The sequence below is a fragment of the Delphinus delphis genome, chromosome 5 (assembly GCF_949987515.2).
Source record: "Delphinus delphis chromosome 5, mDelDel1.2, whole genome shotgun sequence".
In the NCBI taxonomy this organism is placed as follows: domain Eukaryota; kingdom Metazoa; phylum Chordata; class Mammalia; order Artiodactyla; family Delphinidae; genus Delphinus; species Delphinus delphis.
Window position 1 is genome coordinate 26793511 of NC_082687.1, and position 27656 is coordinate 26821166.

The 27656-nt window shown below is 38.6% G+C and overlaps 1 protein-coding gene and 1 non-coding gene across 3 annotated transcripts in view; one reads left to right on the forward strand and one right to left on the reverse strand.

Annotated features, from left to right (window-relative positions):
• The window catches only part of EDNRA (endothelin receptor type A), a 61008-nt gene that overhangs the window by 6803 nt on the left and 26549 nt on the right, over positions 1 to 27656 (forward strand). The window contains exon 3 of one of the 2 annotated variants that reach the window (XM_060012117.1): positions 25976 to 26103. In XM_060012117.1, the coding sequence (XP_059868100.1) occupies positions 25976 to 26103 (128 nt within the window). Of the gene's footprint in view, positions 1 to 25975; positions 26112 to 27656 lie in introns of those variants that run through there. The other variant, XM_060012118.1, reaches the window with a different exon arrangement.
• On the reverse strand, positions 3262 to 3368 carry LOC132426384 (U6 spliceosomal RNA). Its single transcript, XR_009519678.1, has one exon. It is a non-coding gene; the product is annotated as a U6 spliceosomal RNA (small nuclear RNA).

Consider the following 27656-nt stretch of genomic DNA (forward strand, 5'->3'; position numbering starts at 1 on the left):
CACGAGACTAAACTTCATTTCTATTCCGTAGCAACATTTTAAGTCAGATCATCTGAAATATCTCCAAATTCGGTGAAAATTCCAATAAAACTTTGTTTTACATTCATACAACAATGGAAAAAAACTGACACTTCCTTATTTGACCTTAAGATTTTTCCATCTTGGGAATCCAATACTTTATATACCTTATTGTAGTTCTCAACAACGTGGACAGTTTGATGTGTTTTTTCATAGCAGGAGTACATTTGTATAATTCCTGTTTTTCTAAAACTCATGTAGTGAGTCCTTTAACCAACATTAATTTTAGAAAGTAAACCTTTGGGGTTAAAGAAATAAATACTCTTTAGTCATTTCAATCTTCTTCCAGAGGAAAAGAGAAAAGCATTGGAGCGAACAGAAAAGCCTCACAATATTCGAGCGTTATTTCTATTTCCTCCTGGCAGTCCATTCCTCTAGGTTAGGAAACCATAAGATGTTACTGTTTCTCTGACTTCTGCCCAGGAGAGTCAAAAGAAATCCTTCTAAGCAATGTGTGCTCTAGGTCCTCATGCCTTTTCTCCACAGCTGCCTCCTGCTCTAAGAGTCTGATGCTTTGGAGTCTCATATATCAGACCTGTGGATTCCTCTGACCATGTCAAGCTACCTCTGCATTGCAGGGCAAAGTAGTAGCCATCCAGTCTCACTTTACCATTATGTTTAGGTACTGATGACAAATGCATAGACTTGAAGAACATTCTATTAAAGGGATGCATGAAGCTTCTTTATCTCCCGTATTATTAGAATTAGGTTGAAAGAAGAATGGTGTAAAAGATCTGCTGTGTTCGTCAAAGAAAGATAAGTTTTCAAATCGCACAGGTCGTTGTGTTTAACAATTCTATCAGTTGCTTTTAGACTCAGTTTTAAGGTGTCTCCAGAGGGAGAACATTGCACTGAGCTAGGTTAGAGTCAGAGTGAGTGAAAGTAGTATGAAGATTGAATCTTGGGGCAAGTGAGACTTGCTAATTAGACTCTAGTAATATTACAAGAAAAAGGAGAGCACATGACAAAGTGTTCTTTCTATTCACATTTTATTATCTTTCTCTCACTTTGAAAGAGTTGTACTGAAACTGTTTCATATATTGATATGCTGTAAAACACAACTGAAAATCAATGCAGCAAGTATATCAGACGGCTAGGCTGTTTCTGTTCTGTCATTATCCCGTGCAGCTAGTGCTGGGTAGCTTTGGATCGTCTGTGGGCATGGAAGAGGGGTTCACTACACATCTGAATTTCCAAGTTTCCTAGTTGATCTCTATAGCTTCAGGACTTCTTCTGCCAGGCTGTACTGGACTTTGCTTGTACTTATCGAGTGCTGCTCTGCTCAGAAACCCCCAAGAGCTCCTGCTTCTTACTGGTTCCTAACACGCATGCGCAGCTCTTGTCCGAATGTCATCATTACCCCTAAGTAACATTCTCTGCCCTAAATGTCATTCTCAGAGAGGCTGGATATAGTCGCCAAATTGCTGCTGCTGAAGCATGTACAGATCCTAAATTAAAAAATGAATTAGGTCTGGAGTTATATACATTTCATAGAGAAGAAATAACCCAGAAAGTGGAGAGAAATTCCTCTAGCCCTTGTTTACACTCGTGCACGTGCACACACACACACATACACTACCTGGTGATAAAAATCGGACAGTCTGAGACAATAAAATGTAAAACAGAAGGAACCAAAAGATGCAAATAAATGCCAATTACCTTCTTGGTTTTCAAATGGCAATGTTAAAGAAACGGTATTATTTATCAAAGGATTACTCTAATTTGGAATTGTGCAAAAAACATATCATTAATTTCATGAGCAGACTGACAAAACCAGGAGAGAGGAAGGAAAAGGAGTTAGTAGACCCTTTCAAATGTTCACACTTGTAACCCAAACTGATGATGGATTCAATTTGTCAAGAAATTACACTATCTGATATGCTGAATTTTCAAGGAATGCAAAAAGTTAGGCAAGTAGATTAATCTGCATACAAAATATTTACATTCATTACAATGGCAAAATAATTAAAGCATTGTATCTGTGTTTAGAATCCAAAAATGCCCCCCAATGACTAAATGCCAATATAGATTAGAAGTATAGAATTTAATAATCATATTCTTTAATGATTTATTTATGCCCTAGAGTGTCACCTATAGGGAGATGGGTTTTAATTTTGAATAGAGTGGAAACCCTAAAAGTGATGTTTGTGCATGGGTGGGCCAAAGTTTGGTGTCATGTGCTTTCAAGATAACTGTCACCCAGATGTGCACACGGATATGCCCATAAACCACTGCACCTTAGCCTCTTAAGTAGAAACAGAAGTGTGGAGAAATATATGTAGGAGAGAAGTAGAATGGAGAGGATGAGAATGATGGTCATGGGAAGAGTGAGGCAGTTGAGTCCAATGACTTGACATAGAAATGTTGGCACAGCAGGGAGGTGGAACCAGTGACGTCATAGATAATACTGTAGATGAATAATGTCTCCACTTAATGTGTGGGGTAAAGCAGATCTCTGAGAACAAAGGAAGCAGCCAGTGATACATCCAGTAATCAGCTGTTGACTATTTTAGTCCACTCTAAGCAACCACCTCTTCCTGAGGACAACAATGAAAAATAAACAAAATTTCTGTATGAAATTTTCAGGAATATTTTGCAATGAAAAGCCAAGATTCCCAATATGTTGCTCTGGCAGAGGATCTGAGCAATGTGGAAACCAGAGACATTCACACAAAGCCAGTTTATCTCCATATTCACACAGCCTTTGACATCTTGTGCAACTGGGATCCATCCTGTTGGGGCAGCCATACAAAAGTTGTTTCTTGACACATCAAGAAACACATATATATGTTGTGATAAACACATATCACAACATATAAGTTGTATGCCTCAAACATAGTAGCTGTTCAATTAATGCTTTTTGATATGATTAAAACTTCTTTTTTTAATTGAAGTAGAGTTGATTTACAATGTTGTGTTAGTTTCTGGTGTACAGCAAAGTGATTCATTTATATATATATATATTCTTTTTCATATTCTTTTCCATTATAGGTTATTACAGGATATTGAATATAGTTCCCTGTGCTATACAGTAGAACCTTGTTTATCTCATTCTATATATAATAGTTTGCATCTGCTAACCCCAAACTCCCGGTGCCTCCCTCCCCCACTCACCCTCCCCATTGGCAACCACAAGTCTGTTCTCTATGTCTGTGAGTCTGTTTCTGTTTCATAGATAAGTAAAAAATATGGGAACACTTCACAAATTTGCATGTCATCCTTGCCCAGGAGCCATGCTAATCTTCTCTGTATCATTCCAATTTTAGTATATGTGCTCCTGAAGGGAGCACTAAAATATACTTGTAATCAGATTTTTCTGAGACCTTCAAATTAAAATATTGATGATGGTGATGATGTTGATTTGTCAGAGGGATTCTTTGTTTACAGACAAGGCATAGGGTATTATCTGTGGTCTGCACATACTACTCCCCCAAGCTGATCCAATTACACACCGTTGCATATGTGATAGATGTTTGCCTTTTACTCATCATCAAGCAAATAAAAACAAGCCTTTCTCAGGTATTCCAGTAATAGCGCTATAATCGTAAAAGTAGGTATAGAAACTGTATTCCCTGAATTTTAAGAGAGAAAATGTTGTCCCTTCACCAAGCTCTCTGTCCCTTGAAGGTGCATTGCACTCCAGCTCATCGTGTCCTGTTAGATAGCTCTGACCCTGCCTCATCTCCAGGCACCTCTCTCTTCATGTTTTTCATCTACCCCTCTTCACTCCAGCTAACCAAGAGTACCAAGATGATCCTTCTACCTTGAATATCTTCCCTCATGCCTTCTCTGGCTTATTCTACTTTATTCTTCAGATCTCAGCTGAAGCATCTCTTTGTCTGGCAAGTATCCCTAACATAGACTAGGTCAGTGCCTTTCTCATGTGCTCCCATGACACCCTCTAGTAACCCCCTAAGAGCATCTAACACACGCTCTGTTGTGCCTGCCAATTCGCTTGCCTGTCTGCCCCGCGAGACTGCAAGTCCCCTGAGGCACGCTGCCATGATTCTCATTTATCATTGTATCTCCACATCCAGCACTGTGCCCAGCTTTCAAAATATTTGATGCGTGAGCAAAATACTCATTTTGCTCAAATGCTCTGTTTGCCTCTGTAAGAATGTTTTTCTCCCATGCAATTCCGGATCTAAAGGCAGACTTGCTTTTTGAATTCACTGAATCTCTACTTTTTTCCTGCAGACCAGGGATGTCTCAGGGTCCATAAATCTGTGAAAAATCTGTCAACCTAGAGTTGTTTTCCCCTTGTCCCTTTGTCTTTAGAAGTCAAGAGTTCTTGTTCTGTGGTTCCGGAATTATATTGTTTAATTTCCTCTCTCTCCGGTACATATAACCAATTGAAGAGTCACTTTTCAAGATTTCTGTGCAATAGGCATTTTTTGAGCATAGTTGTAATTGTGGTTTTGATTGAAATATTAAACCTACAAGTGATTTGGAATATCAAAATGAACATTCATATCACAGACGATTTTAGTTACTAATTTAGAGAACAGGAAACATGTTGATTTTCTAGCATGGCTAAAACACAAGCACACTGAACAAGCACACTGTTCATTCACACAATGAACAAGCAAAAGTTCATTATGCTAACCAGCTGACTTAAGGATATATGTACATATAAAATAACAGAGTGATACATTTATTACCCAACTTGCTGTTTGTTATAAGGAAGTTGCTGTCTGGAAAGGCTTCAGAACCCTCTCCAACTCTACCTCCCCTTCTGACTTTTCGTTTCCTGTGTCTGGGAACCTCATTGCTTTCTCTCATGGTCCTGTTAAGTAATTATTCTCATGTGAGGTTACTGGGCTAACCCTCAGCATTTGGTTCACAGCACAGTTATTCCCGTTTCAGGGATGGGGGATGGAAACCATCCGTAACTGCAAGATCGTTCCCATGGCTGAGGAGGGAGAGATGGATTCAGTCCCCTTCTCATTAGGAAGGTGTTGGGCTGTGTAAAGCATCGTGGTTGAAGATATTCCTCCATCAGACACTTCAGATCACAGAAGAGGTTGCTGTATAATAGTGATGCATAAATGTTTTACTTTTGAGAAAAGAATTTTCACATACACACTGTGTGTGTGTGTGTGTGTGTGTGTGTGTGTGTGTGTGTGTGTGTGTGTGTGTGTAATGTTGCAGTAATTCCAGCACTCTGTGCAGTAAAAGCAGATGTCCTGGCTATTTTATTCTGAAATATTTCTAGAGTGTCTTTATCTTTTGAGTTGCTAGCATGTGAGTGTTATTTTTTTATTATCACACAAAGTTTATACAGTTCGTGTAAAGCATGTGTGAACTAAAATGAAAGAGGTATGAAGTTTACTGTCTCTGAAGTTGATTTGAAGACTAGAGTGGTTAGATAAGGAATGTTCTAAGAAATTCTGTCAAAATAAATTTGATATACAGCCAGAAATTCTACAACTGCTTTCTGGAGCTACCATATTCTCTTGAGAGCTAGAGTAACTGCTTTCTATAGCTACAGTTTTATTTTTAACTAGGTCTAGTTTTTCTTGGAAAAACTTTCCTTCATTATAAAGTTAATAGTTGCAATTAAACTCAATAATAGAACTGAACGTATCATTCAATGTTAATATTTGATAGCCTTATTTTTAAATTTGAACATCAAAGATTTTACAAAACCACATGCTCTAAAATATTTATTTAAATTTGCAAGGTTTGAAATCCCCAGTGTTCCTGAACTCAAGAAGAAAAATCAAGTGTGCCCTCAGATTTAATACCATTTTTGTGGATGTGCAAATTTAGAGGTTACTTTGTATAATTTAAACTTCTCTAAAAGTTTCATCCACATTTTTTGCCATCACGACTTACTTGGAGACTAGGATAGATAACAGAATCTACTCAAATCATGCTTCTCACAACACTTATCTTAAACACGGGAGTCCTATTATTGGTCCGGCCAAAAAGTTCATTTTGGTTTTTCATAACATCTCACGGAAAAACCCAACTGAACTTTTGGGCCAACCCAATATTTTTTAGGTCAAATTTTATACTAGAAATTAATGCGGATGGGCAACTGATTGGCTATTTGGTTACTCAGTTACATCAGGTCTCTCTTCTCTGAATGTTCTTCATTTATTCATTCATAAATATTTATTGAGCTCCTAGTATATACCAGTTACTGGGGAAATAGCAGTGAAGAAAAACAATCATCCTTGTCTTTGTGGAGTTTGCATTCTAGTAGAAGAACAAGACAACAGGCAAGTTAATAAGTAAATATATAGTATGTGAGATAACTGCTAAGGAGAAAAGTAAAATAGGGAAGAGAAATAAAAGAAGAGGAAGAGGGTATTCATCATAGTGTGAGTGGCTGAAGAAGAGCTCAATACAAGGTGACGTTGAATAAAAACTAGAACTTAAAAGGAGCAAACCATGCCACTATCCAAAGTGAGAGCATCCAGCCGGAGGAAATGGCAAGTGCAAAGGCCCAGAGGCAGGAATGTGCCTGGAGGGTTAAAGAAGCAGCAAGGAAACCATGGTGGTTGAGTGGAAGGAAGAGAATAGTAACAGATGAGATCACAGGGATACTAGGGTAGGGCAGGTGATAGGGAGAAGCAGATAACGTGGGGCCTAACAATAGGTGACCATATAATTTATTGTCCAAACCAAGATGCTTTGAGAGTGAAAGTAGACACTATCAATAATTGCATCTGGACAATAGGCATAAACCAAGACTCCTGGAAAAAATAGGAAGCGTGGTCACCCTATGTATACACCTTTATAAAGCCTTTAGCCTTTTTCTCTGAGTGAGATAGGAAGCTTTTAGAAGGTTATGAGCAGGACTTCCCTGGTGGCGCAGTGGTTAAGAATCCACTTGCCAATGCAGGGGACACAGGTTCCGAGCCCTGGTCTGGGAAGATCCCACATGCCGCGGAGCAGCTAAGCCTGTGTGCCACAACGACTGAGCCTGTGCTCTAGAGCCCGCAAGCCACAACTACTGAGCGCACATGCCACAACTACTGAGCCCACGTGCCTAGAGCCCGTGCTCTGCAACGAGAAGCTACCACAATGAGAAGCCCATGCGCTGGAATGAAGAGTAGCACCCGCTCGCCACAACTAGAGAAAGCCCATGCGCAGCAGTGAAGACCCAAAGCAGCCAAAAAGAAATTAGTTTTTTTAAAAAAGGAAGGTTATGGGGAGATGAGTGACATGATTTGGTTTACATTTTAACAAAAACATGCTAGCTACTGTGCTGAGAAGCATTTCCTGAATCGATGCAGGAAAAATATGCAGTCTTAAAGTATGTTATGTATACCAATTTATAACATGACCTAAAGCCTAATTACTATTTACTCTGTACCAAGCTAACTCATTTGATCCTCACAGTAAACTTATCCTATATGACTGTTGCCTGAAAATGAATAAACTGAGGCATGGTGTTTAAGGAATATCCTCAAGGCTACACAGTTAGCGAGTTGCAGAGCCAGGATTTGGATCCAGTCTGATCCCAGAGGCCATGCTGTTAGCTAAGCTGCCACATTGCTTCTCTTCCATATGCCTCATAAGGCAAACTTGATAGTCATCCAGATGTCCTCCCTAGTACAGAAATATATTTTCAAAGACTGTGTTCAAAAATAGTCATTCCCTTTTCTCTCCTGCATTAAACCCAATACTTCTTTAGTTGCTTATTTAAGACAGAAGTGACACACTATAAAGGAAGATGTGTATGAAACAGAGGTTGCTCTCCAGAATAGCATTTACGTTGTAAGTCTTGCAGATTGCATGGGAACATCTGTCAAACAGATTTTTGTATTCCATACTCATTGTCATGTTGGTGAGATCAATTGACGGAAGGGAGCCAGAAAATAAAATTTTTTAAAAATGAAAAGAAATGTTAAGTTCTTTGATGGACTGACTGCCTAGACATATATATCTGCTTATCTTCCCAGAGGAACACTTTTTGCCAAACTGGTGTCTCATCCAGTTATCATTGGAAAGGCTAGGCAATTTGTGGCATGAGACAGAAAAGTGAGTGTCTATGGCTATTCCAAGGTTTCAGTTGGCGTACAAACACCTGGTTTTATTGATAAAACTAAATGTTGCATTTCTAGATCTTCAACTCCTTAGGAGTTGAAGGAGTTTCTAGATCAACTCCTTAGGAGTTGACCAGATGCATAGGAATTAAAAGGGTAATGTGAAAGCATAATGGATGACATTTGGGAATATGTCTCAAATGATATTTAAAAAGAAGCAAGAAATAAAATACCTAGGAATAAACTTAACCAAGGAGGTGAAAGACCTATACTTTGAAAACTATAAAACACTGATGAAGGAAACTTAAGATGATACAAAGAAAGGGAAAGAAACCCCATGCTCTTGGATTGGAAGAATTAATATTGTTAAAATGGCCATACTACCCAAAGTGATCTACAGATTTAATGTAATCCCTATCTAAATACTCATGACATTTCTCACAAAAGTAGGACAAGTAATTCTAAAATTTATATGGAACCACAAAAGGCCCTGAATTGCCAAAAATATCTTGAGAAAAAAGAGCAAAGCTGGAGGTATCACCCTCCCTGACTGCAGACTATACTACTGTACAAAGTTACAGTAATCAAAACAGTATGGTACTGGCACAAAAACAGACATACAGATCAATGGAACAGGATAGAGAGCCCAGAAATAAACCCACACACATATTCAGTCAATTAATCTTTGACAAAGGAGGAGGCAAGAGTATAAAGTGGGAAAAAAGACAGTCTCTTCAATAAGTGGTGCTGAGAAAACTGGGCAGCTATTAATACACGTAAAACAATGAAATTAGGACATTTCCTCACACCATATGCAAAAATAAACTCAAAATGGATTAAAGACCTAAATGTAAGACCTGAAACCATAAAATTCCTAGAAGAGAACATAGAATATGCTGTGACATAAATCATAGCAATATGTTTATGGATTTATCTCCTAAGGCAAAAGAAATAAAAGCAAAAATAAATAAATGAGATCAATTAAACTTAAAAGCTTTTGTGCAGCAAAGGAAACTATCAGCAAAATGAAAAGACAACCTATGAAATGGGACAAAATAGTTGCAAATGATATGACTAACAAGGGGTTAATATTCAAAATATATAAAGTTTGTACAACTCAATATCAAAAAAATAAACAACCCAGTCAAAAAATGGGCCAAAGACCTGAATAGACATTTTTCTGAAGACAGCATACATATGTTAACAGGTACATGAAAAGATACTCAGCTTTGCTAATTATTAGAGAAATGCAAATCAGAACAACAATGAGATCACCTCACACCTGTCAGAATGGCCATCATCAAAAAGTCTACACATAACAAACACTGGCAAGGATGTGGAGGAAAGGGAACACTTGTGCACTGTTGGTGGGAATGTAAATTGGTGCAGCCACTATGGAAAACAGTATAGAGGTTCCTCAAAAAACTAAAAATAGAACTACCATATAATCCATCCCTGGGTTTATATCTGGAAAAAATGAAAATACTAATTTGAAAAGATACATGCAACCCCAATGTTCATAGCAGCACTATTTACAATAGCCAAGGTATGGAAGCAGATAAATGGATAAAAAAGATGTTGTAGGGCTTCCCTGGTGACGCAGTGGTTGGGAATCTGCCTGCCAATGCGGGGGCCACGGGTTCAGGCCCTGGTCCAGGAGGATCCCACATGCTGCAGAGCAGCTGGGCCCGTGTGCCACAGCTGCCGAGCCTGCGCTCTAGAGCGCACAAGCCTGGAGCCTGTGCTCCGCAACGAGAGAGGCCACTGCAGTGGGGGTCCCACACGCCACAACCAAGCGTGGCCCTCGCCGCGGCTGGGGAGGGCCCGCGCGCGGCAGTGGAGACCCAATGCAGCCAAAAATAAATAAATAAATATAAATTTAAAAAAAAAAAGATGTTGTATATATATACAACGGATTATTACTCAGCAATAAACAAAGAATGAGATTCTGCCATTTGTGGCAACATGGATGGACCTAGAGAATATTATGCTTTGTGAAGTAAGTCAGACAGAGAAAGGCAAATACTGTATGATATCACTTATTTGTGGAATCTAAAATATAAAACAAATGAATGTATATAACAAAACAGTAACAGGCTCACAGATATAGAAAACAAACTAGTGGTCACCAGTGGTTTGGGGGGAGATAGGGGCATTGGATTAAGAGATACGAACTACTATGTATAAAATAGATGAGCAACAAGGATATATTGTATAGCACAAGGAATTATAGCCATTATTTTGTAATAACTTTTAATGGAGTATAATCTATAAAAATACTGAATCACTATGCTGTACACCTTAAACCAATGTAATATTGTAAATTAACTATACTTTAATAAAATAAAATAAGCTAGAAATCCTCAATTTAAAAAAAAAATTACAATGAAGTTTAATGAAATTGTTTCATTAAATCTGAAGCTATTTGAATAAGGAACTTTATTAACATCGCTATTTTTTTTTTTTTTTGGCCATGCCACACGGCATGTGGGATCTTAGTTCCCCAACCAGGGGTTGAACCCGTGCCCCCTGCATTGGAAGTGTGGAGTCTTAACCACTGGACCACCAGGGAAGTCCCTAATATCCCTAATTTTAAAAGCAAACTATATTGAGCATGTTCAAAATATCCAAAATCATTCCTTTCAAAATATAAAAGGTAATGGGCACACATCTCTTTGCCAAATATTGAATAGCATACTATGCCCCATCCCACATGAGTTTTATCTCAGATAAAGCAATTCTGTAGAATGTCTGTGTATTTTTAAAAATCTGGCCACTGTGAACTTTTAGCTTAGTTTCACAAAACAAAAATGTTCAGAATACTCCAGCGTTTCTCTTTCAAAATGATGTCATGTATGTCACAAATGCTGTGTTTCTCTGCCTATTTCCTCTGTTTCCACAAATTTGATGTTCTTATAGAAGGTAAATTTATGAAAATTTAGGGTAGTGTTACATCATTTAAGTGCCATAATACTTCGTAAACATTTTCGACATTTTATTGAGATGTAATATACATGCAAAAAAATGTACATTAAGTGTCAGCTCTATGAATTTTCACCAAATGAACACATCTGTGTATCCAGGATCAGGAATCAGAACATTACCTGCACCCAGAAGTCCCTCGGTCACTAATTACCCAAACTCCCAAGGCAGCCACTTTCCTGACTTCTAACAGCATGAATTTGTTTGCCTACTTTTGTGTTTTTTGTAAATGGAACCATATGACGTATGATCTTTTCTGTCTGGCTTCCTTTGATCAGCACTATGTTTGTGAGAGTAACCCATGCTGTTGAGTTTAGTTGTAGCTTATGCATTCTTATTATTGAATAGCACTTCACTGTCTGAAAATGCCACAATGCGTTTATTCATTCTACTTAGGTAGGCATTTAAATAGTTTCCAATTTTGAGCTCATATGAATAGTGCATCTATGGACCTTCTCACATGCATCTTTTTGTGTGCATATAGATTACCGAAAAAATAAATATATACAGATATATAAAACTTAACATGTATATATAAATATATATAACACTTAAATATCAACATATATACCTATATACTAAATAAATGCTTTTAATATAAATCTTGATCATGAATACTTAAATATCAACATATATATTTATATACTAAATATATGCTTTTAACATAAATCTTTATCATAATCCTTTTCTATTTTGATCAGTAATTTTGGAGAACCACCAGGGCATGGTACAGTACTGGGAACTAGGCAGAATTTCCTAGACAGAATTCTTTTCTAAAAGCTCTAAAGGCTTGCGTGGCATATGTCTGAACTTTGTTCATTATAATTCTTCTTGGCCTTTCAAGCAAATCTATTATCTGCCTTCATATTGGATAATCCCCAAATCAACTCACACATTTACTAAGTGTCTATAGAAAACACAAAGAAATCTAGGACAGCTGTGCCTCTGAGTGGCTTGCATTCCGTGTGAGGATACATATATTCCATCAAGTTAGCCTGAATGCCAGGCGAATGTTATAGTCCAGTGTTCTGTTGAAATTTTTGAGACCATTGAACACAATTTTACTGAAAAAAATAACATTTTGAATGTAAAACACCTATTAACATTTTCTTTAAAAACAGAAAAACTGTCATCTCTCCTTCTCCTAAAGTAATATATACAGCTAAACCAAAATTAATCCAATTAATCTCAAGAGACACAGAAATAAAATTAGGTTTCAGCATTTTCCATTACTGCTGCAGTAAATGGCCATTTATTTTAAAACTTTAAAACACCCCACGAAACACAGATTAAAAAGCACTGATTTCAGACAGTAAATGTTCTGAGAGTTTCAGTTGGATTGATGAAATTTTCCAGACAATCTCTCTGAGGTTATTTTTGTTAAATGACATATTTTGGGATGCCAGTTGCTAGGTAAAACTTGGAGGTTTAGTTGTAATCTGGTTACCGCATTATTCTAAGACAAAATGGTAAGGGAGGGTTGTTATAGGAATTTACCAAATTGTAGCATACGAAGACAGATCTAAAAGAAAATCCTTCCTAACATCAACACCAAAATTTGCATTTCAACATCACATAAAAGAAGTCTTATGTATCAAAACCACTGAGTAGATTTTAAATGGAATTCGATGGCGGTCTTACAAGGCCCTGAATACATACTGCCAAGAAGTTATTCAGAACTTTGTGAAATGTGTGAACACTGGGCTTTGCAGTCTTACGGTTGTGCCTTTAAACTTAGAGGATTTGTTGAAATTTTTCCTGCTTTTTGTTCTGAGGAAATAGTTACCTTCACAGTAATATTTTTATTGGTTTCATGGAGTGACCTTAAAATGCCTCCAGCTCCTGGGTTACCGTAAAGGAGGGGAAGTAAATCCAGGGGGAAGTTTGCACATTAAGGTAATATTCCAGGGCCTAATTTGCAAGCACTGAGTACTCACCGCTTCGGCTTGATCCTGTCTGATTCTCTGACCCAGGGGTGGGCAAACTACAGCCATGAGCCAAATCTGGCCCAAAGCCTATTTTTATAAATGAAGTTCTATTGGAACACAGCCATACCCATTGCTTACATAAATGGTTTCGACAGATACCAGATGGTCTGCAAAGCCCAGAATATTTACTATCTGGCCATTTACAGAAAAAGTTTATCCACCCCTGCGGCATCTCACCCGCTGCCCTGGCCCTGCTTTTACTTTTTTTTTTTTTTTTTTAAGTTTATTATTTATTTATTTTTGGCTGCCTTGGGTCTTTGTTGCTGTGCTCGGGCTTTCTCTAGTTGCGGCGAGCGGGGGCTACTCTTCGTTGCGGTGCACGGGCTTCTCATTACGGTGGCTTCAGATTGGGAGAAAATATTTGCAATCAACATGTCTAACCAAAGGAGTAGTTTCTAGAACATATTAAAAACTCTCAAAATTCAACAGCAAAAAACCAAACAATCCAGGCAGAAAATGGGCAAAAAAACATGAACAGAAAATTTTCTGAAGAGGATATAAAGCTGGTCGATAAACACATGAAAAGATGTTCATCATTATTAGCCACTAGCGAAATGCAGAACTGAAACCTCGGTGAGATATCACTACACACCTATCAGAATGGATAAAATTTAAAAATAGTGACAACACTTAATACTGGCAAGGATGAGAAGAAACTGAATCATTCATACATCACTGGTGAGACTGAGAAATTGTAGAAGCACTCTAGAAAAGACCTTGCAAGTTTATTATAAAACTAAACATGCAATTACCATAAGACCCAGCAATTGCAATCTTGGGCATTTATGCCAAAGAAATGAAAATTATGTTCATGCAAAAACCTGTTCAGGCATGTTCATAGTAGCTTTATTTGTAATAGCCTGAACCTGGAAGCAACCCAGATGTTCTTCAGTGGGTGAGTGGTTAAATAAACTATGGTACATCCATTCCATAGAGTACTACTCAGTGATAAAAAGGAACAAGCTATTGATACACACAACAACTTGGATGAATCTCAAGGGAATCATGGTGAGTGGAAAAAAATAAAGCCTATCTCAACAGATTACATACTATAATTCCATTTATATAACATCCTTGAACTGACAGAGTTATTGAGATGGAGGACAGATTAATGGTTGCCAGGGGCTAGGGGGTTCAAGGGAGAAAGGAAGGGAGTGTGGTTATAAGAGGTCATTATAAGGGGTCCTTGTGGTGATGGACCTATTCCATGTCTTGCCTGGAGGTCGATACACAAACCTACACGTGATAAAATTGCATAAATACAAATAAATCAATGAGTAACATGGGAGAAATCTGAATAATATCACTGGATCATATCAATGTTAAAAAAATGGTTGTACCAATTTACATTCCCACCAGCATTATATGAGGCTTCCAATTTCTCCACATCCTCACCAGCTTATTGTTGTCAGTCTTTTTTATTATAGCTATTCTAATGATGTGTAGTGGTAGCTCATTGTGGCTTTAATGTACTTTTCCCTTAATGATGAATGATACTGAGCATTTTTCATTTTCATGTACTTAGCTCTTTGTATTTCTACTTTGGTGAAATGTCTATTTAAATCTTTTACTCTTTTTAATTATGTTATTTCTCTTTATATTTTTTAATTGTAGGAGTTCTTTACATGTTCTGGACGGAAATCCTTCATCAGATATATGATTTGCAAATATTTTTCCCACTCCGTAGCTTTTCTTTTCATTTTCTAAATGCTGTCTTTCGAAGAGCAAAATTTTAAAATTTTGATGAAATCCAATTTATCAGATTTTTTTCTTTTATGGACATGTTTCTGTGTCATATCTATGAAATCTTTCCCTAAGCCAAAATCACAAAAAATTCTCTTATGTTTTTTTAACAGTTTTATAATTTTAGCCATTACATTTAGATCTATGATCACAATTAATTTTTGTGTAGTATATGAGGTAAGCTTCTAAGTTCACTTTTTTGCATACAAATATCCAATTGTCCCAACACCATTTACTGAAAAGACTATCGTCTCCTCAAAGAACTGCCTTGGCACCTTTGTTAAAACTTAATTGATGATAAATGTAAGGGTTTATTTCTGTCTTTTCTTTTCTAGTCCAATGACTTATGTGTCTATTGTCATGTCAATGCCATCCTGCCTTGATTACTGTAGTTTATAGTAAGTTTTTAAACAGGTACTATAAGTCCTACTTTGTTGGATTTTTTTTTTCAAAAAATTTTTGGCTATTCTGGGTCCTTTACATTTCTATATAAATTTTAAGATCAACTTGCTAATTTCCTTGAATTTACCTAGGAATTGTATTGACTCTTTGGATGAACTTAGAGAAAATTGCCATCTTAACAATGCTCATCCTTCCAATGCAAAAACATTTATTTAGGTCTTTGATTTCTCCAGTATTTGGTAGCTTTCAGCAAACATGTCTTACACTTCTTTAGTTAAATTTATTCCTGAGTGTTTTATTCTTTTTTTGATGCTATTTTGAATGGAACTGTCTCAATTTCATTTTTCATTTCTAGTGTATACAAATGCAGCCAATGTTTGTATATTGCTGTGGTAGCCTATGACCTTGCTGAAGTCCTCACCATTATACTTGCAGCATCAACTTTTTTCCACAGCTAGTGTGTGATGGCGAAGAATGCAATGACTCTTAGAACAGTTTGCACCAATAATGCAAATGTCAACCAGTAGAAAAGGCAGTCATCTCAGCGTTATCTTGACCTTGCAGGTCCTATGAAAGGTTCTCCTGAACTGTGAAAAGGGATCTTCAGGGGTCCTCAGGCAACACTTAGAGAACCACTGATCTAGATGGTCTCTAAGCACCTGTCCAAAGTCTAAAATGCTGTAATTTTTCATATCTAAGATAAATGTTGTTTACCAAACTTGTCTTAATAACATTTGCTTAAGTCGCTGATTTTCATGGCAGTCAATATTCCTTAGACAATTGCTGCATGTAAAACAATGTACCAAGTGTTCTGAGAGAGATGAAAAGGAAATAGAACATTGGCCCTAATCTCAAGGAAATGGTACAAGTCTCTCTCACTACTCAAGTGTCTAGGAAAGGAAGCCCAGCTAATTAGTAGGCTAATTACATTAGACCCCAAATTTGTATGTTTTCTGTTCTAGGTAGCACTAAAAATAAACAAAATACTTATAATGGAGATACAGTATGTGTCGAATATCAAGACTGAGAAGTAAAACTAGGTTAAAATCTGTTATTCTTGACTTATACAATTTAATGTTATCTCATTTCCAAATGACTGGAAATAAGACAAAGTAGGATCAAACTCATTTTCAAATCTTTTAATTCTTAATTTTACACTATGATTTATAACAGACCCTTGACTGGAAGCTTAAAATAGCCACTTACCTACTGTTTTCTCCTGCATTTTACTTATAGTCCGGGTTTACAGTATGGTGCTTATAGCTCACTGGGCAAATTTTCCGTATATCTTAGCTTCTCCCTGGAGAGGAATAAAATACTGTTCATACATTCGAGGTAAATAAAGTCTCAAGACTTCACCTGTGAGATTCCACAGGTACTGACATCCTTCATCCTATTGGGTAGAAAAAAGAAAGGCAAAAAGGACTAAAATACTCATAGTTGGGAAGAATAAAAGAGAAATTGGGAAGACAAAATTATTCATATAAAATGAAGGGAGGGATTGAGGTTAAGCGAGTTTAGGGATAAATGGAGTTGCTAATAGTTTCAGTGAAACCAGCTGCAGACTGGAGTTCTGATATGAAAAAAAAAAATCGTGCAATTTAAGAGCTGGCAGAGAATTTAGAGATAAGAAATGTTGGGCCAGAACGAGATTATATGGCAGAGGAGGAAGGCAAAGCCCAAAGATTTCTGACAGGGCTAGAGCCGGAAGCCAGAATTTCTAACTTCCCTGCAGTATATTACATCCTTCCCTCTTCTGAAACTTTAGTGGGTGAACTGTTTACATGCACGTCATTCTTATGTGAAGCATCATTACATGACTGGTAACTCAGCCATCTTGAGCAGGTCTTCCTAATTCACTTTATACCTCAGCTATTGCAAATTGTCTTATTTCCTAATGAATTTGTTATTAAATATTCAAAATCACCTCAACCTTATTTACTGTAACACATCAGCTTCAGCATCAATAGTGTTCTTTTTTCCCCAAAAGACACATATGGTATCATTTTCTTCATGCCGCATACCGTATCTTAGTTGGGTCATCGTTTCCATCAACACAGGATAATTGTGACCACATGACATACTTTACAATGAAGAACTAACCTCAGTTCTTAAGATTTCACACATTACATCATTATATAGGCAGCATGCTTTCAAATATGCCGTTGGCTTTTGCTTTTTTCTACTTATTACCACCTTCCTGATAAGTTCTTTGGGGCTACTACCTAAATCTACATGTGGAAATCATTACCAGTTTGTTTTTTGTTTTGTTTTGTTCTGCTTGTTTTCGCCTGCATGTTTCTTTTAAATAAGCACTAGCATGTACTACCATAGAGAGTGCTGATTAAAATAAACAGTAACGTTTTTTCAATAGGTTTTGGGTCTTATTGTGTGTCCAGGTCAGAGCACTTATTTTCTATAATTAACTGTCTTTTCTCCATCCAGGAAAAGCCTGGTTCATTCTTTCCAGTGTAACTCTTCTCTCCATTATGAATTAAATCCTAAAATACTGACACACACATTTGGCACTAACCTATACAATTTTGATACTGAGTGCTTCTAACTTTTTTTTTGAAAAACAATTAATTCTTCTCCATCCAATGATCCTTTGGTTTTAGGCATACCAAAAAAGTAGAAGTCATAAATCCCTTGATTCTAGATTGGCATCCTTACAGCAGCTTTATCAGAGATATTTCTTTTCATTCCCAGCCTTCAGGTGACTGAGATTCTTGGGGATAATAAGCCCATATCTTGGGTGAACCATTTTTCCTCTAATGAAATAACCTTCCTGGGTTTGGAACTTGGTTTTAGAAAGTATTTTTTCGGACTTCCCTGGTGGTGCAGAGGTTAAGAATCTGCCTGCCAATGCAGGGAACACGGATTCAAGCCCTGGTCCGGGAAGATCCCACATGCCGCGGAGCAACTAAGCCCGTGCGCCACAACTACTGAGCCTACATGCCACAACTACTGAGCCTGTGCTCTAGAGCCGGCGAGCCACAGCTACTGATCCCGCTCGCCTAGAGCCTGTGCTCCGCAACAAGAGAAGCCACTGCAATGAGAAGCTTGCACACCACAACAAAGAGTAGCCCCCGCTCGCCACAACTAAAGAAAGCCCATGCGCAGCAACAAAGACCCAACGCAGCCAAAAATAAATAATAAATAAATTTTTAAAAAATTAAAAGTATTTTTTCCTCTTTTTTTTTTCTCTCCTTCACCTGGTTGTTATTAACATCTATGTATTTCAGATTCTAAAAAGTTAAGACCTCAGCCAACACCGAAACACTGAATATTCAATGGTGAAATAGATGAATAGTGGGTAGTAGCAACAACCTCAAGTTTTCTAATCTAAGTGCAGAGTAGCTGGAGCAGTTCCTCAAAACCCATCTCTTACAGGAACTAACATTCACAGCCTGCGATGGGTCAGGCCCTGTTCTAAGGGCTTTGCCTGGATTAATTCATTTCACACTCCCGTCAACCATATGGCATAGTTTTCATCTCCAGTTTTCATTGAGGCACAGTTCACTCGCGTAAGTCATGTAGGGTACAAGGCCTCCGGGTTCCGGAGCCTTCTTTGGCTGAGTTCCCACAGAATGTTGCTTGCGGCTCCTTTAGGGACCGTCACACCTGTTCATCTTCTGGGTAGTCATTTCCTTGTGAATGGGGCCCTTTGTACCTTTGGGGTCTGCCACCCCCCTGTACCTGGTAACCTGGCTCACCGTCCTTCACAATCTCACTGGAAAAAACAGACAGAAAGTAGAGACTGATAACCACAGGCCGTGCAAATAGCTCACACTTCCAGATACTTACTTCTGCCAACTGCTTTCTACGGATTGTCTCTTCTGTTACACACAGTAACCCTGTGAGGTAGCTGCCATCACCATTTCCGTTTTCTAGAGGAGGAAACTGAGAAGCAGCGAGGATAACCAACATGCCAAGGTCACACGGTGTGAAACATAGCAGAGCTGGGATTCAGTCCAACCCAGGAAGTCGAGCTTCAGGGCCCACGCTCTTTGCTACACCAAGCCACTTGCTTTCATCAAAAGGAGTGCTTCTCCATCCCCCCAGGTCACGGAGGGCACCCAGGGTCGAGAACATCTGTGGAGTGTCTGCTCTGCTCTAAGGACGTCATGCTTTCCAAATTCTTGGGCTGGTCGGGAGGCAGGAGGAACCTGTCAAAGGAAAAAGTGTATGGCTAGGGTGGAAGCCACGGGTTTTGTTCTATTTATTTGATTTGATTTCTGTGAAAACTCTGCCTCAATCCGGAAGCAATTAAAGCATAAGGGAAAGGCAAAATTCATTCTCAGTCACGCAAAGTGATTTATTTTATTGTAACCAATTTGAGATTTGCAACAGCCAGAAAACATGTTCTCATGGAAGGCCTGTCCTGGGCACTGCAGGCTTTATTACCATCCCAGTCTGTACTGTTGGGAGATGTAGAACATCTTTACTGGTCATTCGACTATGTACCAACTTCTACATCCCAGCCCCTGCCCCAGAAAGAAAGAAAACCTCAGAACCCCACTTTCTGAAGACTGGTACCTGGTCCGTCATGTCCAGCTTCAAGTGACCCAACAATAATCCACGTTGAGGGGAAGAGAACATGTTATTTACTTTGGGGGTTCCAGCTATTACAGACTATGTTCATAAATCCCTTATTCCTTCCTGAGATGGGTGGGGTGGGATGAAGGGAAGGAGAAGAAGCCCTCATCCTCACCGGATGGGCTAGAAAGAAAATTAGCACAAAGAAAAATGCACCGCTGGTTCTACTTATCGCATTATGAAGATGCCATGACAATAACAAAGATAATATCCAAGTAATGGCATTAGCATCTGGAATGGATAAAAAGAGGGGGTAAATTCATTTATATTATCCTTTTCTTCATGGTCATGAAGAATTGGTACATTTCAGTTTATAATTACAAACTATAGCAGTTCAAAATAACTAACGTCTGTGCAGTGTACGCTCAGCTTGTGGATTCTCTCGTAAGCATTGTCCCATTTGAGCCTCCCAGCTGGTCATCATACCGTTGTGGCAGGTATGAGAGCCACCCCATTTCACAAATACAGGAATGAGACATAACAATGGGTAAGTGGCTTACCCCAGGTCACTGTTGCTAACAGACAAATCTTGTATTTGAACCTAAGTCTTACGAAATGACAATCTAAGTTGATTCTAAGGAAAGAACAGCCTTATTTCATAATGCCAAGCTGGTGAGGCCTGGGACATTAGGCCTGGGACATGAGCGTCATGCACACCAGTTAGGGCACCTGCCTTTCTGTACTGATGGCTTTAGGCACTATCAGCATGAGAGGCATGCAAGCTACGCGGCCCCAAGCCATTATGATTTTTTAGTCATGTCTACATTATATTCTATTTTCTGCTCATCCTGCACTATCTGGCTGTCAACTAGCCATCATTTTTTTGCTGATCATGGCATCTCTAGAGCAGAGGTTCTCAAAGCAGAGGTTGGTGGACTAGCAGCATCCGCATCACCTGGGAACTCATTCGAAGTGCAAAGCCACGGGCTTCCCTGGTGGCGCAGTGGTTAAGACTCTGCCTGCAGATGCAGGGGACACGGGTTCAAGCCCTGGTCCGGGAAGATCCCACATGCCGCGGAGCCACTAAGCCCGTGTGCCACAACTACTGGGCCTGCCCTCTAGAACCCACGAGACACAACTACTGAGCCCACGAGCCACAACTACTGAAGCCCGCATGCCTAGAGCCAGTGCTCCGCAACAAGAGAAGACACCGCGATGAGAAGCCCGCGCACTGCAACGAAGAGTAGCCGCCGCGTGTAGCAGTGAAGACCCAACGCAGTCAAAGAAAAAAAAAAAAACAAGTGCAAAGTCTCAGGCCCCACCTCAGACCTACTGAATCAGGAACTCGGTGGGGCGGGGGTGGGGGGCGTGGAGCAGTGTGGTTTAATAGGCCCTCCAGATGATGCTGGACCTGCTGAAGCTTGAAAACAAGTGTGCTAAAGCAGTGATTCTCAACCTTGGCTGTACACTGGAATCACCTGGAAGCTTTAAAAACTTCCGGGCTTGTGTCCCAACTCCAGAGATCCTGATTTAATTGGCCTAGGACAGGTTTGTTGTTGTTTTGGGGGTTTTTTGCGGTACGCGGGCCTCTCACTGTTGTGGCCTCTCCCGTTGTGGAGCACAGGCTCCAGACGCGCAGGCTCAGCGGCCATGGCTCACAGGCGCAGCCGCTCCGCGGCATGTGGGATCTTCCCGGTCCGGGGCACGAACCCGTGTCCCCTGCATCGGCAGGCGGACTGTCAACCACTGCGCCACCAGGGAAGTCCTAGGACAGGGTTTTTAACCTCAGCGCTACTGACATTTTGGGCTAGATAACTGTTCATTAGAGGGCCTGGCCTGTGCATTGCAAGATATTTAACAGCATCCCTGGCCTCTACCTACCAGATGTTAGTAGCCTCCCAACAATTTGTAATAACGAAAAATGTCTCCAGACGTTGCTAAATGTTCCCTGGGAGACAAAGCACCCCACAATGAAGAGCAGTCATCTAGGGGCATGGCCTGGGCATTGGTATTTTTAAAAGCTCCCTCAATCATTCTAATGTACAGCCAAGGCTGAGAACCATTACTCAGGCGGGTTCGTATTAATGAGTAGCTTTGGATGTGCAATGCACAAATAACAGAACCACTTAAAAAGAACAGTAAAAATGGGTGTAAAGTAAAAACAAATCAACCTGCGGGGAAGACTCAGACCGTTCACCCGTAAGTCAAGGACGTGAACTTCAGGGCATACATTTCACAGCAACCATTTGGCGCCTTACATTTTTGCTTACTTTCTGGTGGTCAGGTATGTTCCAGAAAGCTGACATAAGCAGGTACGTTGTACATACCATCAATAAAAGATCACAACTAAGTAGAAATTGCTTTATACCAAATATAGTAGTGGCCAGACATCCCGCTTTTGAATCTAGTCATTCTAAAAACAGGGTGCCTATTGGTGGATCATGTGGTAGAAGTCCTTAGGTAAATCTGTTTCGACAGGTTAAAAAACGCAGCCTATCAATTTTATGTTGATTTTTCCACAATCCGAATCAGCCACACAAATACAGAATTTCTCCATTCATTTGTGCCATTTAGTAGTGCTTTCGTTTTCAGGTGGAGATCAGGACTTTAATTATGTTTCAGCTGCAGAAAAGTCCCCTAAGAAAAGTCCTAAAGCAAAATCCATGCTCAGCAGATGACCCTCTGCTGCCTAGGTTGCCCTGTGCTGTTCCTCTGTGGTCCACTTGAGAACCCGATTGGACCATAGGACGGGCGTCATCTTCAGGTGCCTGCTCTGTGGCTCTTATCAAGCTGGACGGTCTCAGCACAAAGGGAGGGCTCTCCAAGCAAGTGTTTGGCAGCCCCTCTTTACCGTGGACTTTTCAACAGAACGGTACTCTCCCACCTCCTCCAACAACTAGTTGAACGGTACATTGTTTGTTTCAACATAAAGAGTGGAAATACTACTTTCAGATACTTTTAAATGACTTTTAAATAGAAAGTAAATTATAAGATGAATGTGTTTTCTGTGGAAAATTGGTGCTATCGAATTTCAAAATGTGAAAATATTTCCCTGAATTAGTGAGTTGAAATCATTAATTTGTTCAACACCTACTACATACGAGGTACTGTGTGATGCCCTTGGTAGTTATAAATATGAGGGTTACATAAAAGCACAGATCCTCTCATGGCAAAAATAAGCTATGACTGCTCCAAGGTGCCAGATTTACCCTTGAACCAATCCGACTTGTTAGTTTGTCAGAATGGTTTGGTTTTTCTTTCATTGAATTGATATTAGCTTGTTAACAATAATGAATTCAACTAGTTCTTCTACCATGGTCTCTTTATGCTAAGCAGTTCTTTATCTTTTCCTATCCTAGTCTAAGTGGTTTTCCTCAACGTGCTTTTAAAAAATCAAAACATTTTAATTAGGCAATAGAACTGCTTCCCAGAAGTCTGCTCTAGGAAACAAAATCATAAAAGACTGCTGGAAGGTATTATTTCCATAATGTTCTGACTTTAAAAAAAAAAAACAGGATTTATGTACATAGGGAGTTTTCCGGAAGAAAACACAATTTATAATTAACAGTGGTTGCCTTTGGGCAGGGAATTAAGGGGTCTTGAATAGAAGGGAGACTTAACTTTTCATTATACAAGTTTTTATACAGCTTAACTTTTACCATTTTAAATATTGTATTTTCCATTTTAAATGCTAGTAAATAACAGAAAGGATACATTTCCCGTAGTCCTTCATAAGCTCCAAAATGCCTCTTCTAAATAAGAGAAAAATAGGTAAGCTATACTCTATGTCTCTTTGATGTCTTCCTTTTGTATATGTTTTCTTGCTAAGACAGAGTGGGCTGAAAGGAGTCTTTGAATCAAAGATTACTCCAATATTGGTTCCATTAAAGAGGTTAACAAGCAGGTCCTACTTGAGATTGGGTAGTTAAGCAGGACCTCTTTGAGGAAGCCAGCTTTAACCAGAAAGAGAAGTTGCCTGCAGGTAGGGCCCTAATTTCCTGCTGGCAGCATGCAAACAGTTACTATCCATATATCCCTTGAGAATGAAGTGGATATCGGTCAGGGATGTCTACACTGTGATTGTACCTAAAATTTTTTTCCAATGATTTCTTTCATTCTCCTTTGTCAGTAATTCCCAAGAAGAATCAATGCTGGCAAAGAAAAAAAAAAAAAAGAACAACAAAAATAACCAAACACCTATTTGTGTCAAAGAAAGACAATTCTGTGATCTATTTGGTGCTCACCAACTCCATGATATCTTTCTCTTGGGTGCTTCCTTTATACCTAATCCTAATTAAAAGTTTAAGCAAGCATGAAAAAAAAATATTTCAGTTGAGATTGGAAGGGCCTGAAACAATACATGCTCTGTTGTGGGTTCTCCCAGATCATTTTTCTTAGCACTTGTTACTTAGACCTGCACAGGATTTCAGAGTCTCCCTTGTTAAGCCAGAAACATCCTTTTCTTTTCCCTCATTGTTGGATGTGTGAATTGGGAAATCCATCCACGTAGATTTCAGGATCGTCTGTCTCTGGGAATGAACCAACCATAACAATTCAACTGTTCCAAAACTTATCCTATAACAATCCTTACACATTTTAATTACATCTCTCTAGTCTTTAGTGGAGAATTACAGTTCTGGGACAAAATACTAAACTCCCACTGTGTAAAAAGTAATTTTCAGGTTTTCTTTTCAGGGGGTGATTCATCTCAGAAATAATGTTTTATGTGTTTACTTGCATCAGGCATTCATAACTAGCAATCAGCAATGGTATAATTATTTTTTAGTTTCGTGAGAACTGTCAGAGTTTAGGGCAGTATTTCTGTGAAGAGCCTACTGCTTGTCTTTGGACAAAGGTATTTATGGAAATTCTGAGAAGACACCAACCAAGACCAGTTAGAGTGAGAGGAAGAAGAGACCAGCAGTAGGGCTGGATTGAAGGAAAAGGTCTTTTAGAAAACTACTCAGAAGAAGGGAAATATGTTTGAAAACCAAAAAGAGAGAACATCAGAAATTAAATCAAACAGGATCTTAGCCATAAAAAATAGAATTATAGATAGCCCTATGTTACTAAACTCACAAAATGCATTAGTTCTGATTTTGTATTTCTCGGGTAATAGTTTCCTATCCTCTTTCCATGGACTCATATGAATGACCACGCCAACCATGAAATTAAACCTTACTCTTTTAGAAGTGGTAGAACGAAATTGGAAGGTCAACTTAGAGTTACTATGGCGATAGGTACTCTGCAAAAAAAAGAAGTTTGTCAAGTGAGTACAGTATTATCTCCTATTGAGTGGAGTACGTTTAAATTCTGAGTCACTAAGCAAACATAAGAAAGGACATCAATACCATTTTTACTCTTGTAAAGGCATCATAGATATTCAGCAGAGGCTTCCTCCTTTTAGGTAGCTGAGCTATTATTTAAGGCCATGCTTCTAGTACGATACCTAATTAGATATCTCTAATTAGATATCAGCAATTCACAGAGGATTTATGTTCCTGCTACTCACCACAGCCACTAGAGGGTCATCACCCTCTCCCTGGAGCAAAAATTTCAAATTGTCAACATGGAAGAATAGATGTCCCTGCGAATGCTACAAATGGGTCACAGTAACCACATTTTCTTGTATGATAGAGGAAAATCTGAGCCTAAATAAAGATAGGCCACTGGTGTCACACCTGCTGAAGCAGGGCAGCAAGTTAAGCATGGAGGAAAAGGTGAGTTTCAAGTGGCTTTAGCTGTTAACCAGCTGGCAAGGCCAGTGCATTCTAAACCACTTCACTTTCCCAGTATTCTCCAGAACATCTTATTCAGAGCTTTGGCTGCTTCTCAGGAGATAATATAATCTCCCAATGCCACTAGCTGAAAATGATTCATTTCACTCATGATTTAGTAAGACTTGATCAGAGATGACTGCCCGCTTCTCAGTTAAGCCGTCATCCAAACCCCCAAATTTTGCTCCTCTTTGAAAATCAGGCAGCACGACTACTTCCTATAAGATCAAAGTCTCATCTCTTGTTATGATATTTATCACTCTCCACATTGTTCAGGATTTAAAAAATTGCTGAGGCTTTAAAATATGGAAAAAAAATGATGATCATAGTCTCTTGCTACCACACTAACTGAAAAGCATAGTGAACGATACAATTTAGAAGTTTGGAAGCCTAATTAGAAATATTAAGTGTCTGCGTAGCCTATGCTGGCTCTGCCACTTCTTACCATGCTCTTTCCTTTTTTCAGCTGCTGGCTGGGCGCTGGCCTTTTGATCACAATGACTTTGGCGTATTTCTCTGCAAGTTGTTCCCCTTTTTGCAGAAGTCCTCAGTGGGGATCACCGTCCTCAATCTCTGCGCTCTCAGCGTTGACAGGTAACATGGTTCTTTCCCTTTACTCTGTTGTTGGGTTGAGAAAAGCAGTTTTGTCAGAAAGAAAAGAACTCGAGGAGCCTTGAGAATTGGTGTTCAAGACAGTTGTTCATTAGTTCCCAGCAATGAAAATACTAGCGATCTTGCTCTACTGTTTAGAATTGCTTTCCACAGTTGTTGATTACCAGCCATCTTTGGTTCAGGCAACTTGTACCGAGAGCATTTCACCAACTATATCCATTTGACATCCTTATGGCAATGAAGGAAAAAGGAACATGTTAGATGGAATGAATGTTGGAAAAGGAAATTCTAGGACATCCACATTCTGTATTTTCAATGGTAGATTTCTCATTAGAAAAAAGAAGATACTGTTCAATTGTGTTTCTAATGCTTGATTAGTTGAACTGAGTGGTGAGTACTCAGAATTATGTTCTAATCTATGCTTTTCTGAATACCTGAAATGCTTCCTAATTTTTAAAAAGAGGACAACAGAAGCACCCCTTGATCCAACTCTGAAAAAAACCATCAAGTATCTCAGAGTCTTTCCAGAATTCTTCTCAAACATGGATGTCAAGGCGTCAAGAAAGAAGTCCTTCTGAATTCCATGAACTTCTAGAAGGTATTTTCTATACCTTCTAATTTTCATAGCAGGAATTATAAAAAATGAAGTTAGGAACTCTATAACACGTTTTGTGGTGCTTTTTTATATTGAAAATAATCCTTTGCAAATGCTGTTTAATGTCTTATTTAGGTGGTTTACCTACAATTTAGAAGAGGTTTTCATTTTTCCTTTCACACGCTGACAATCACTTTATCAGAGCACCTAAGTCCCATCATAATAGAAATAAAAGTCCCACTTTCTTAAAGAACATTTTAGTGTTTACAGATATTCATTATTTATCATTAACAATTAATTTTCAGGACCAAAAGTGTTATTGTTAAAACATAAAAATACTCATTCCATTGGTAGTAGAAAATTATAGTGGTATCCTTGTTATAAATTTATGGTTATAATAATTGTGAAACACTAAACAAAATGTTTAGTAGTGTTATTAAAAATAAATTTATTGCTGAAATTAAAACCAAAAAATTCCATTAGTAGTTTAAATTGCAGTAATGCTATTGACAAAAATGCTACCACTGCAGTGGTAAACACAAAGATCAGAAATAATTTCATCACCTATTAGTAGGATTCACAGTGATTCCCAGGAAAACCTGAGGTCTACATAGGTTTCTTCTGCATCATATCAGATGTTAAGGGCTGCTGCATAAAAATATTTACATACAATAGATGGCCACTGTATCACTTTCACTTGACAAATAATACATTATGCTACTTGTGACCATGTCCTAAAAAATTGAGCAGGCATTTATAATCTGGACTTTATTCACTAATGAATTCTCATTCTGTTGTTCCCACTCCTAGCACCCCAATAATATCATTTCGTCTTGTAACTAAAGTATTGTATTATCTAAAAATTAAAGTCATTAAATTATATCTATTACATTACTGATACATGAAAAATTTTTCCTACCTGTATTTATCAAGTTATATA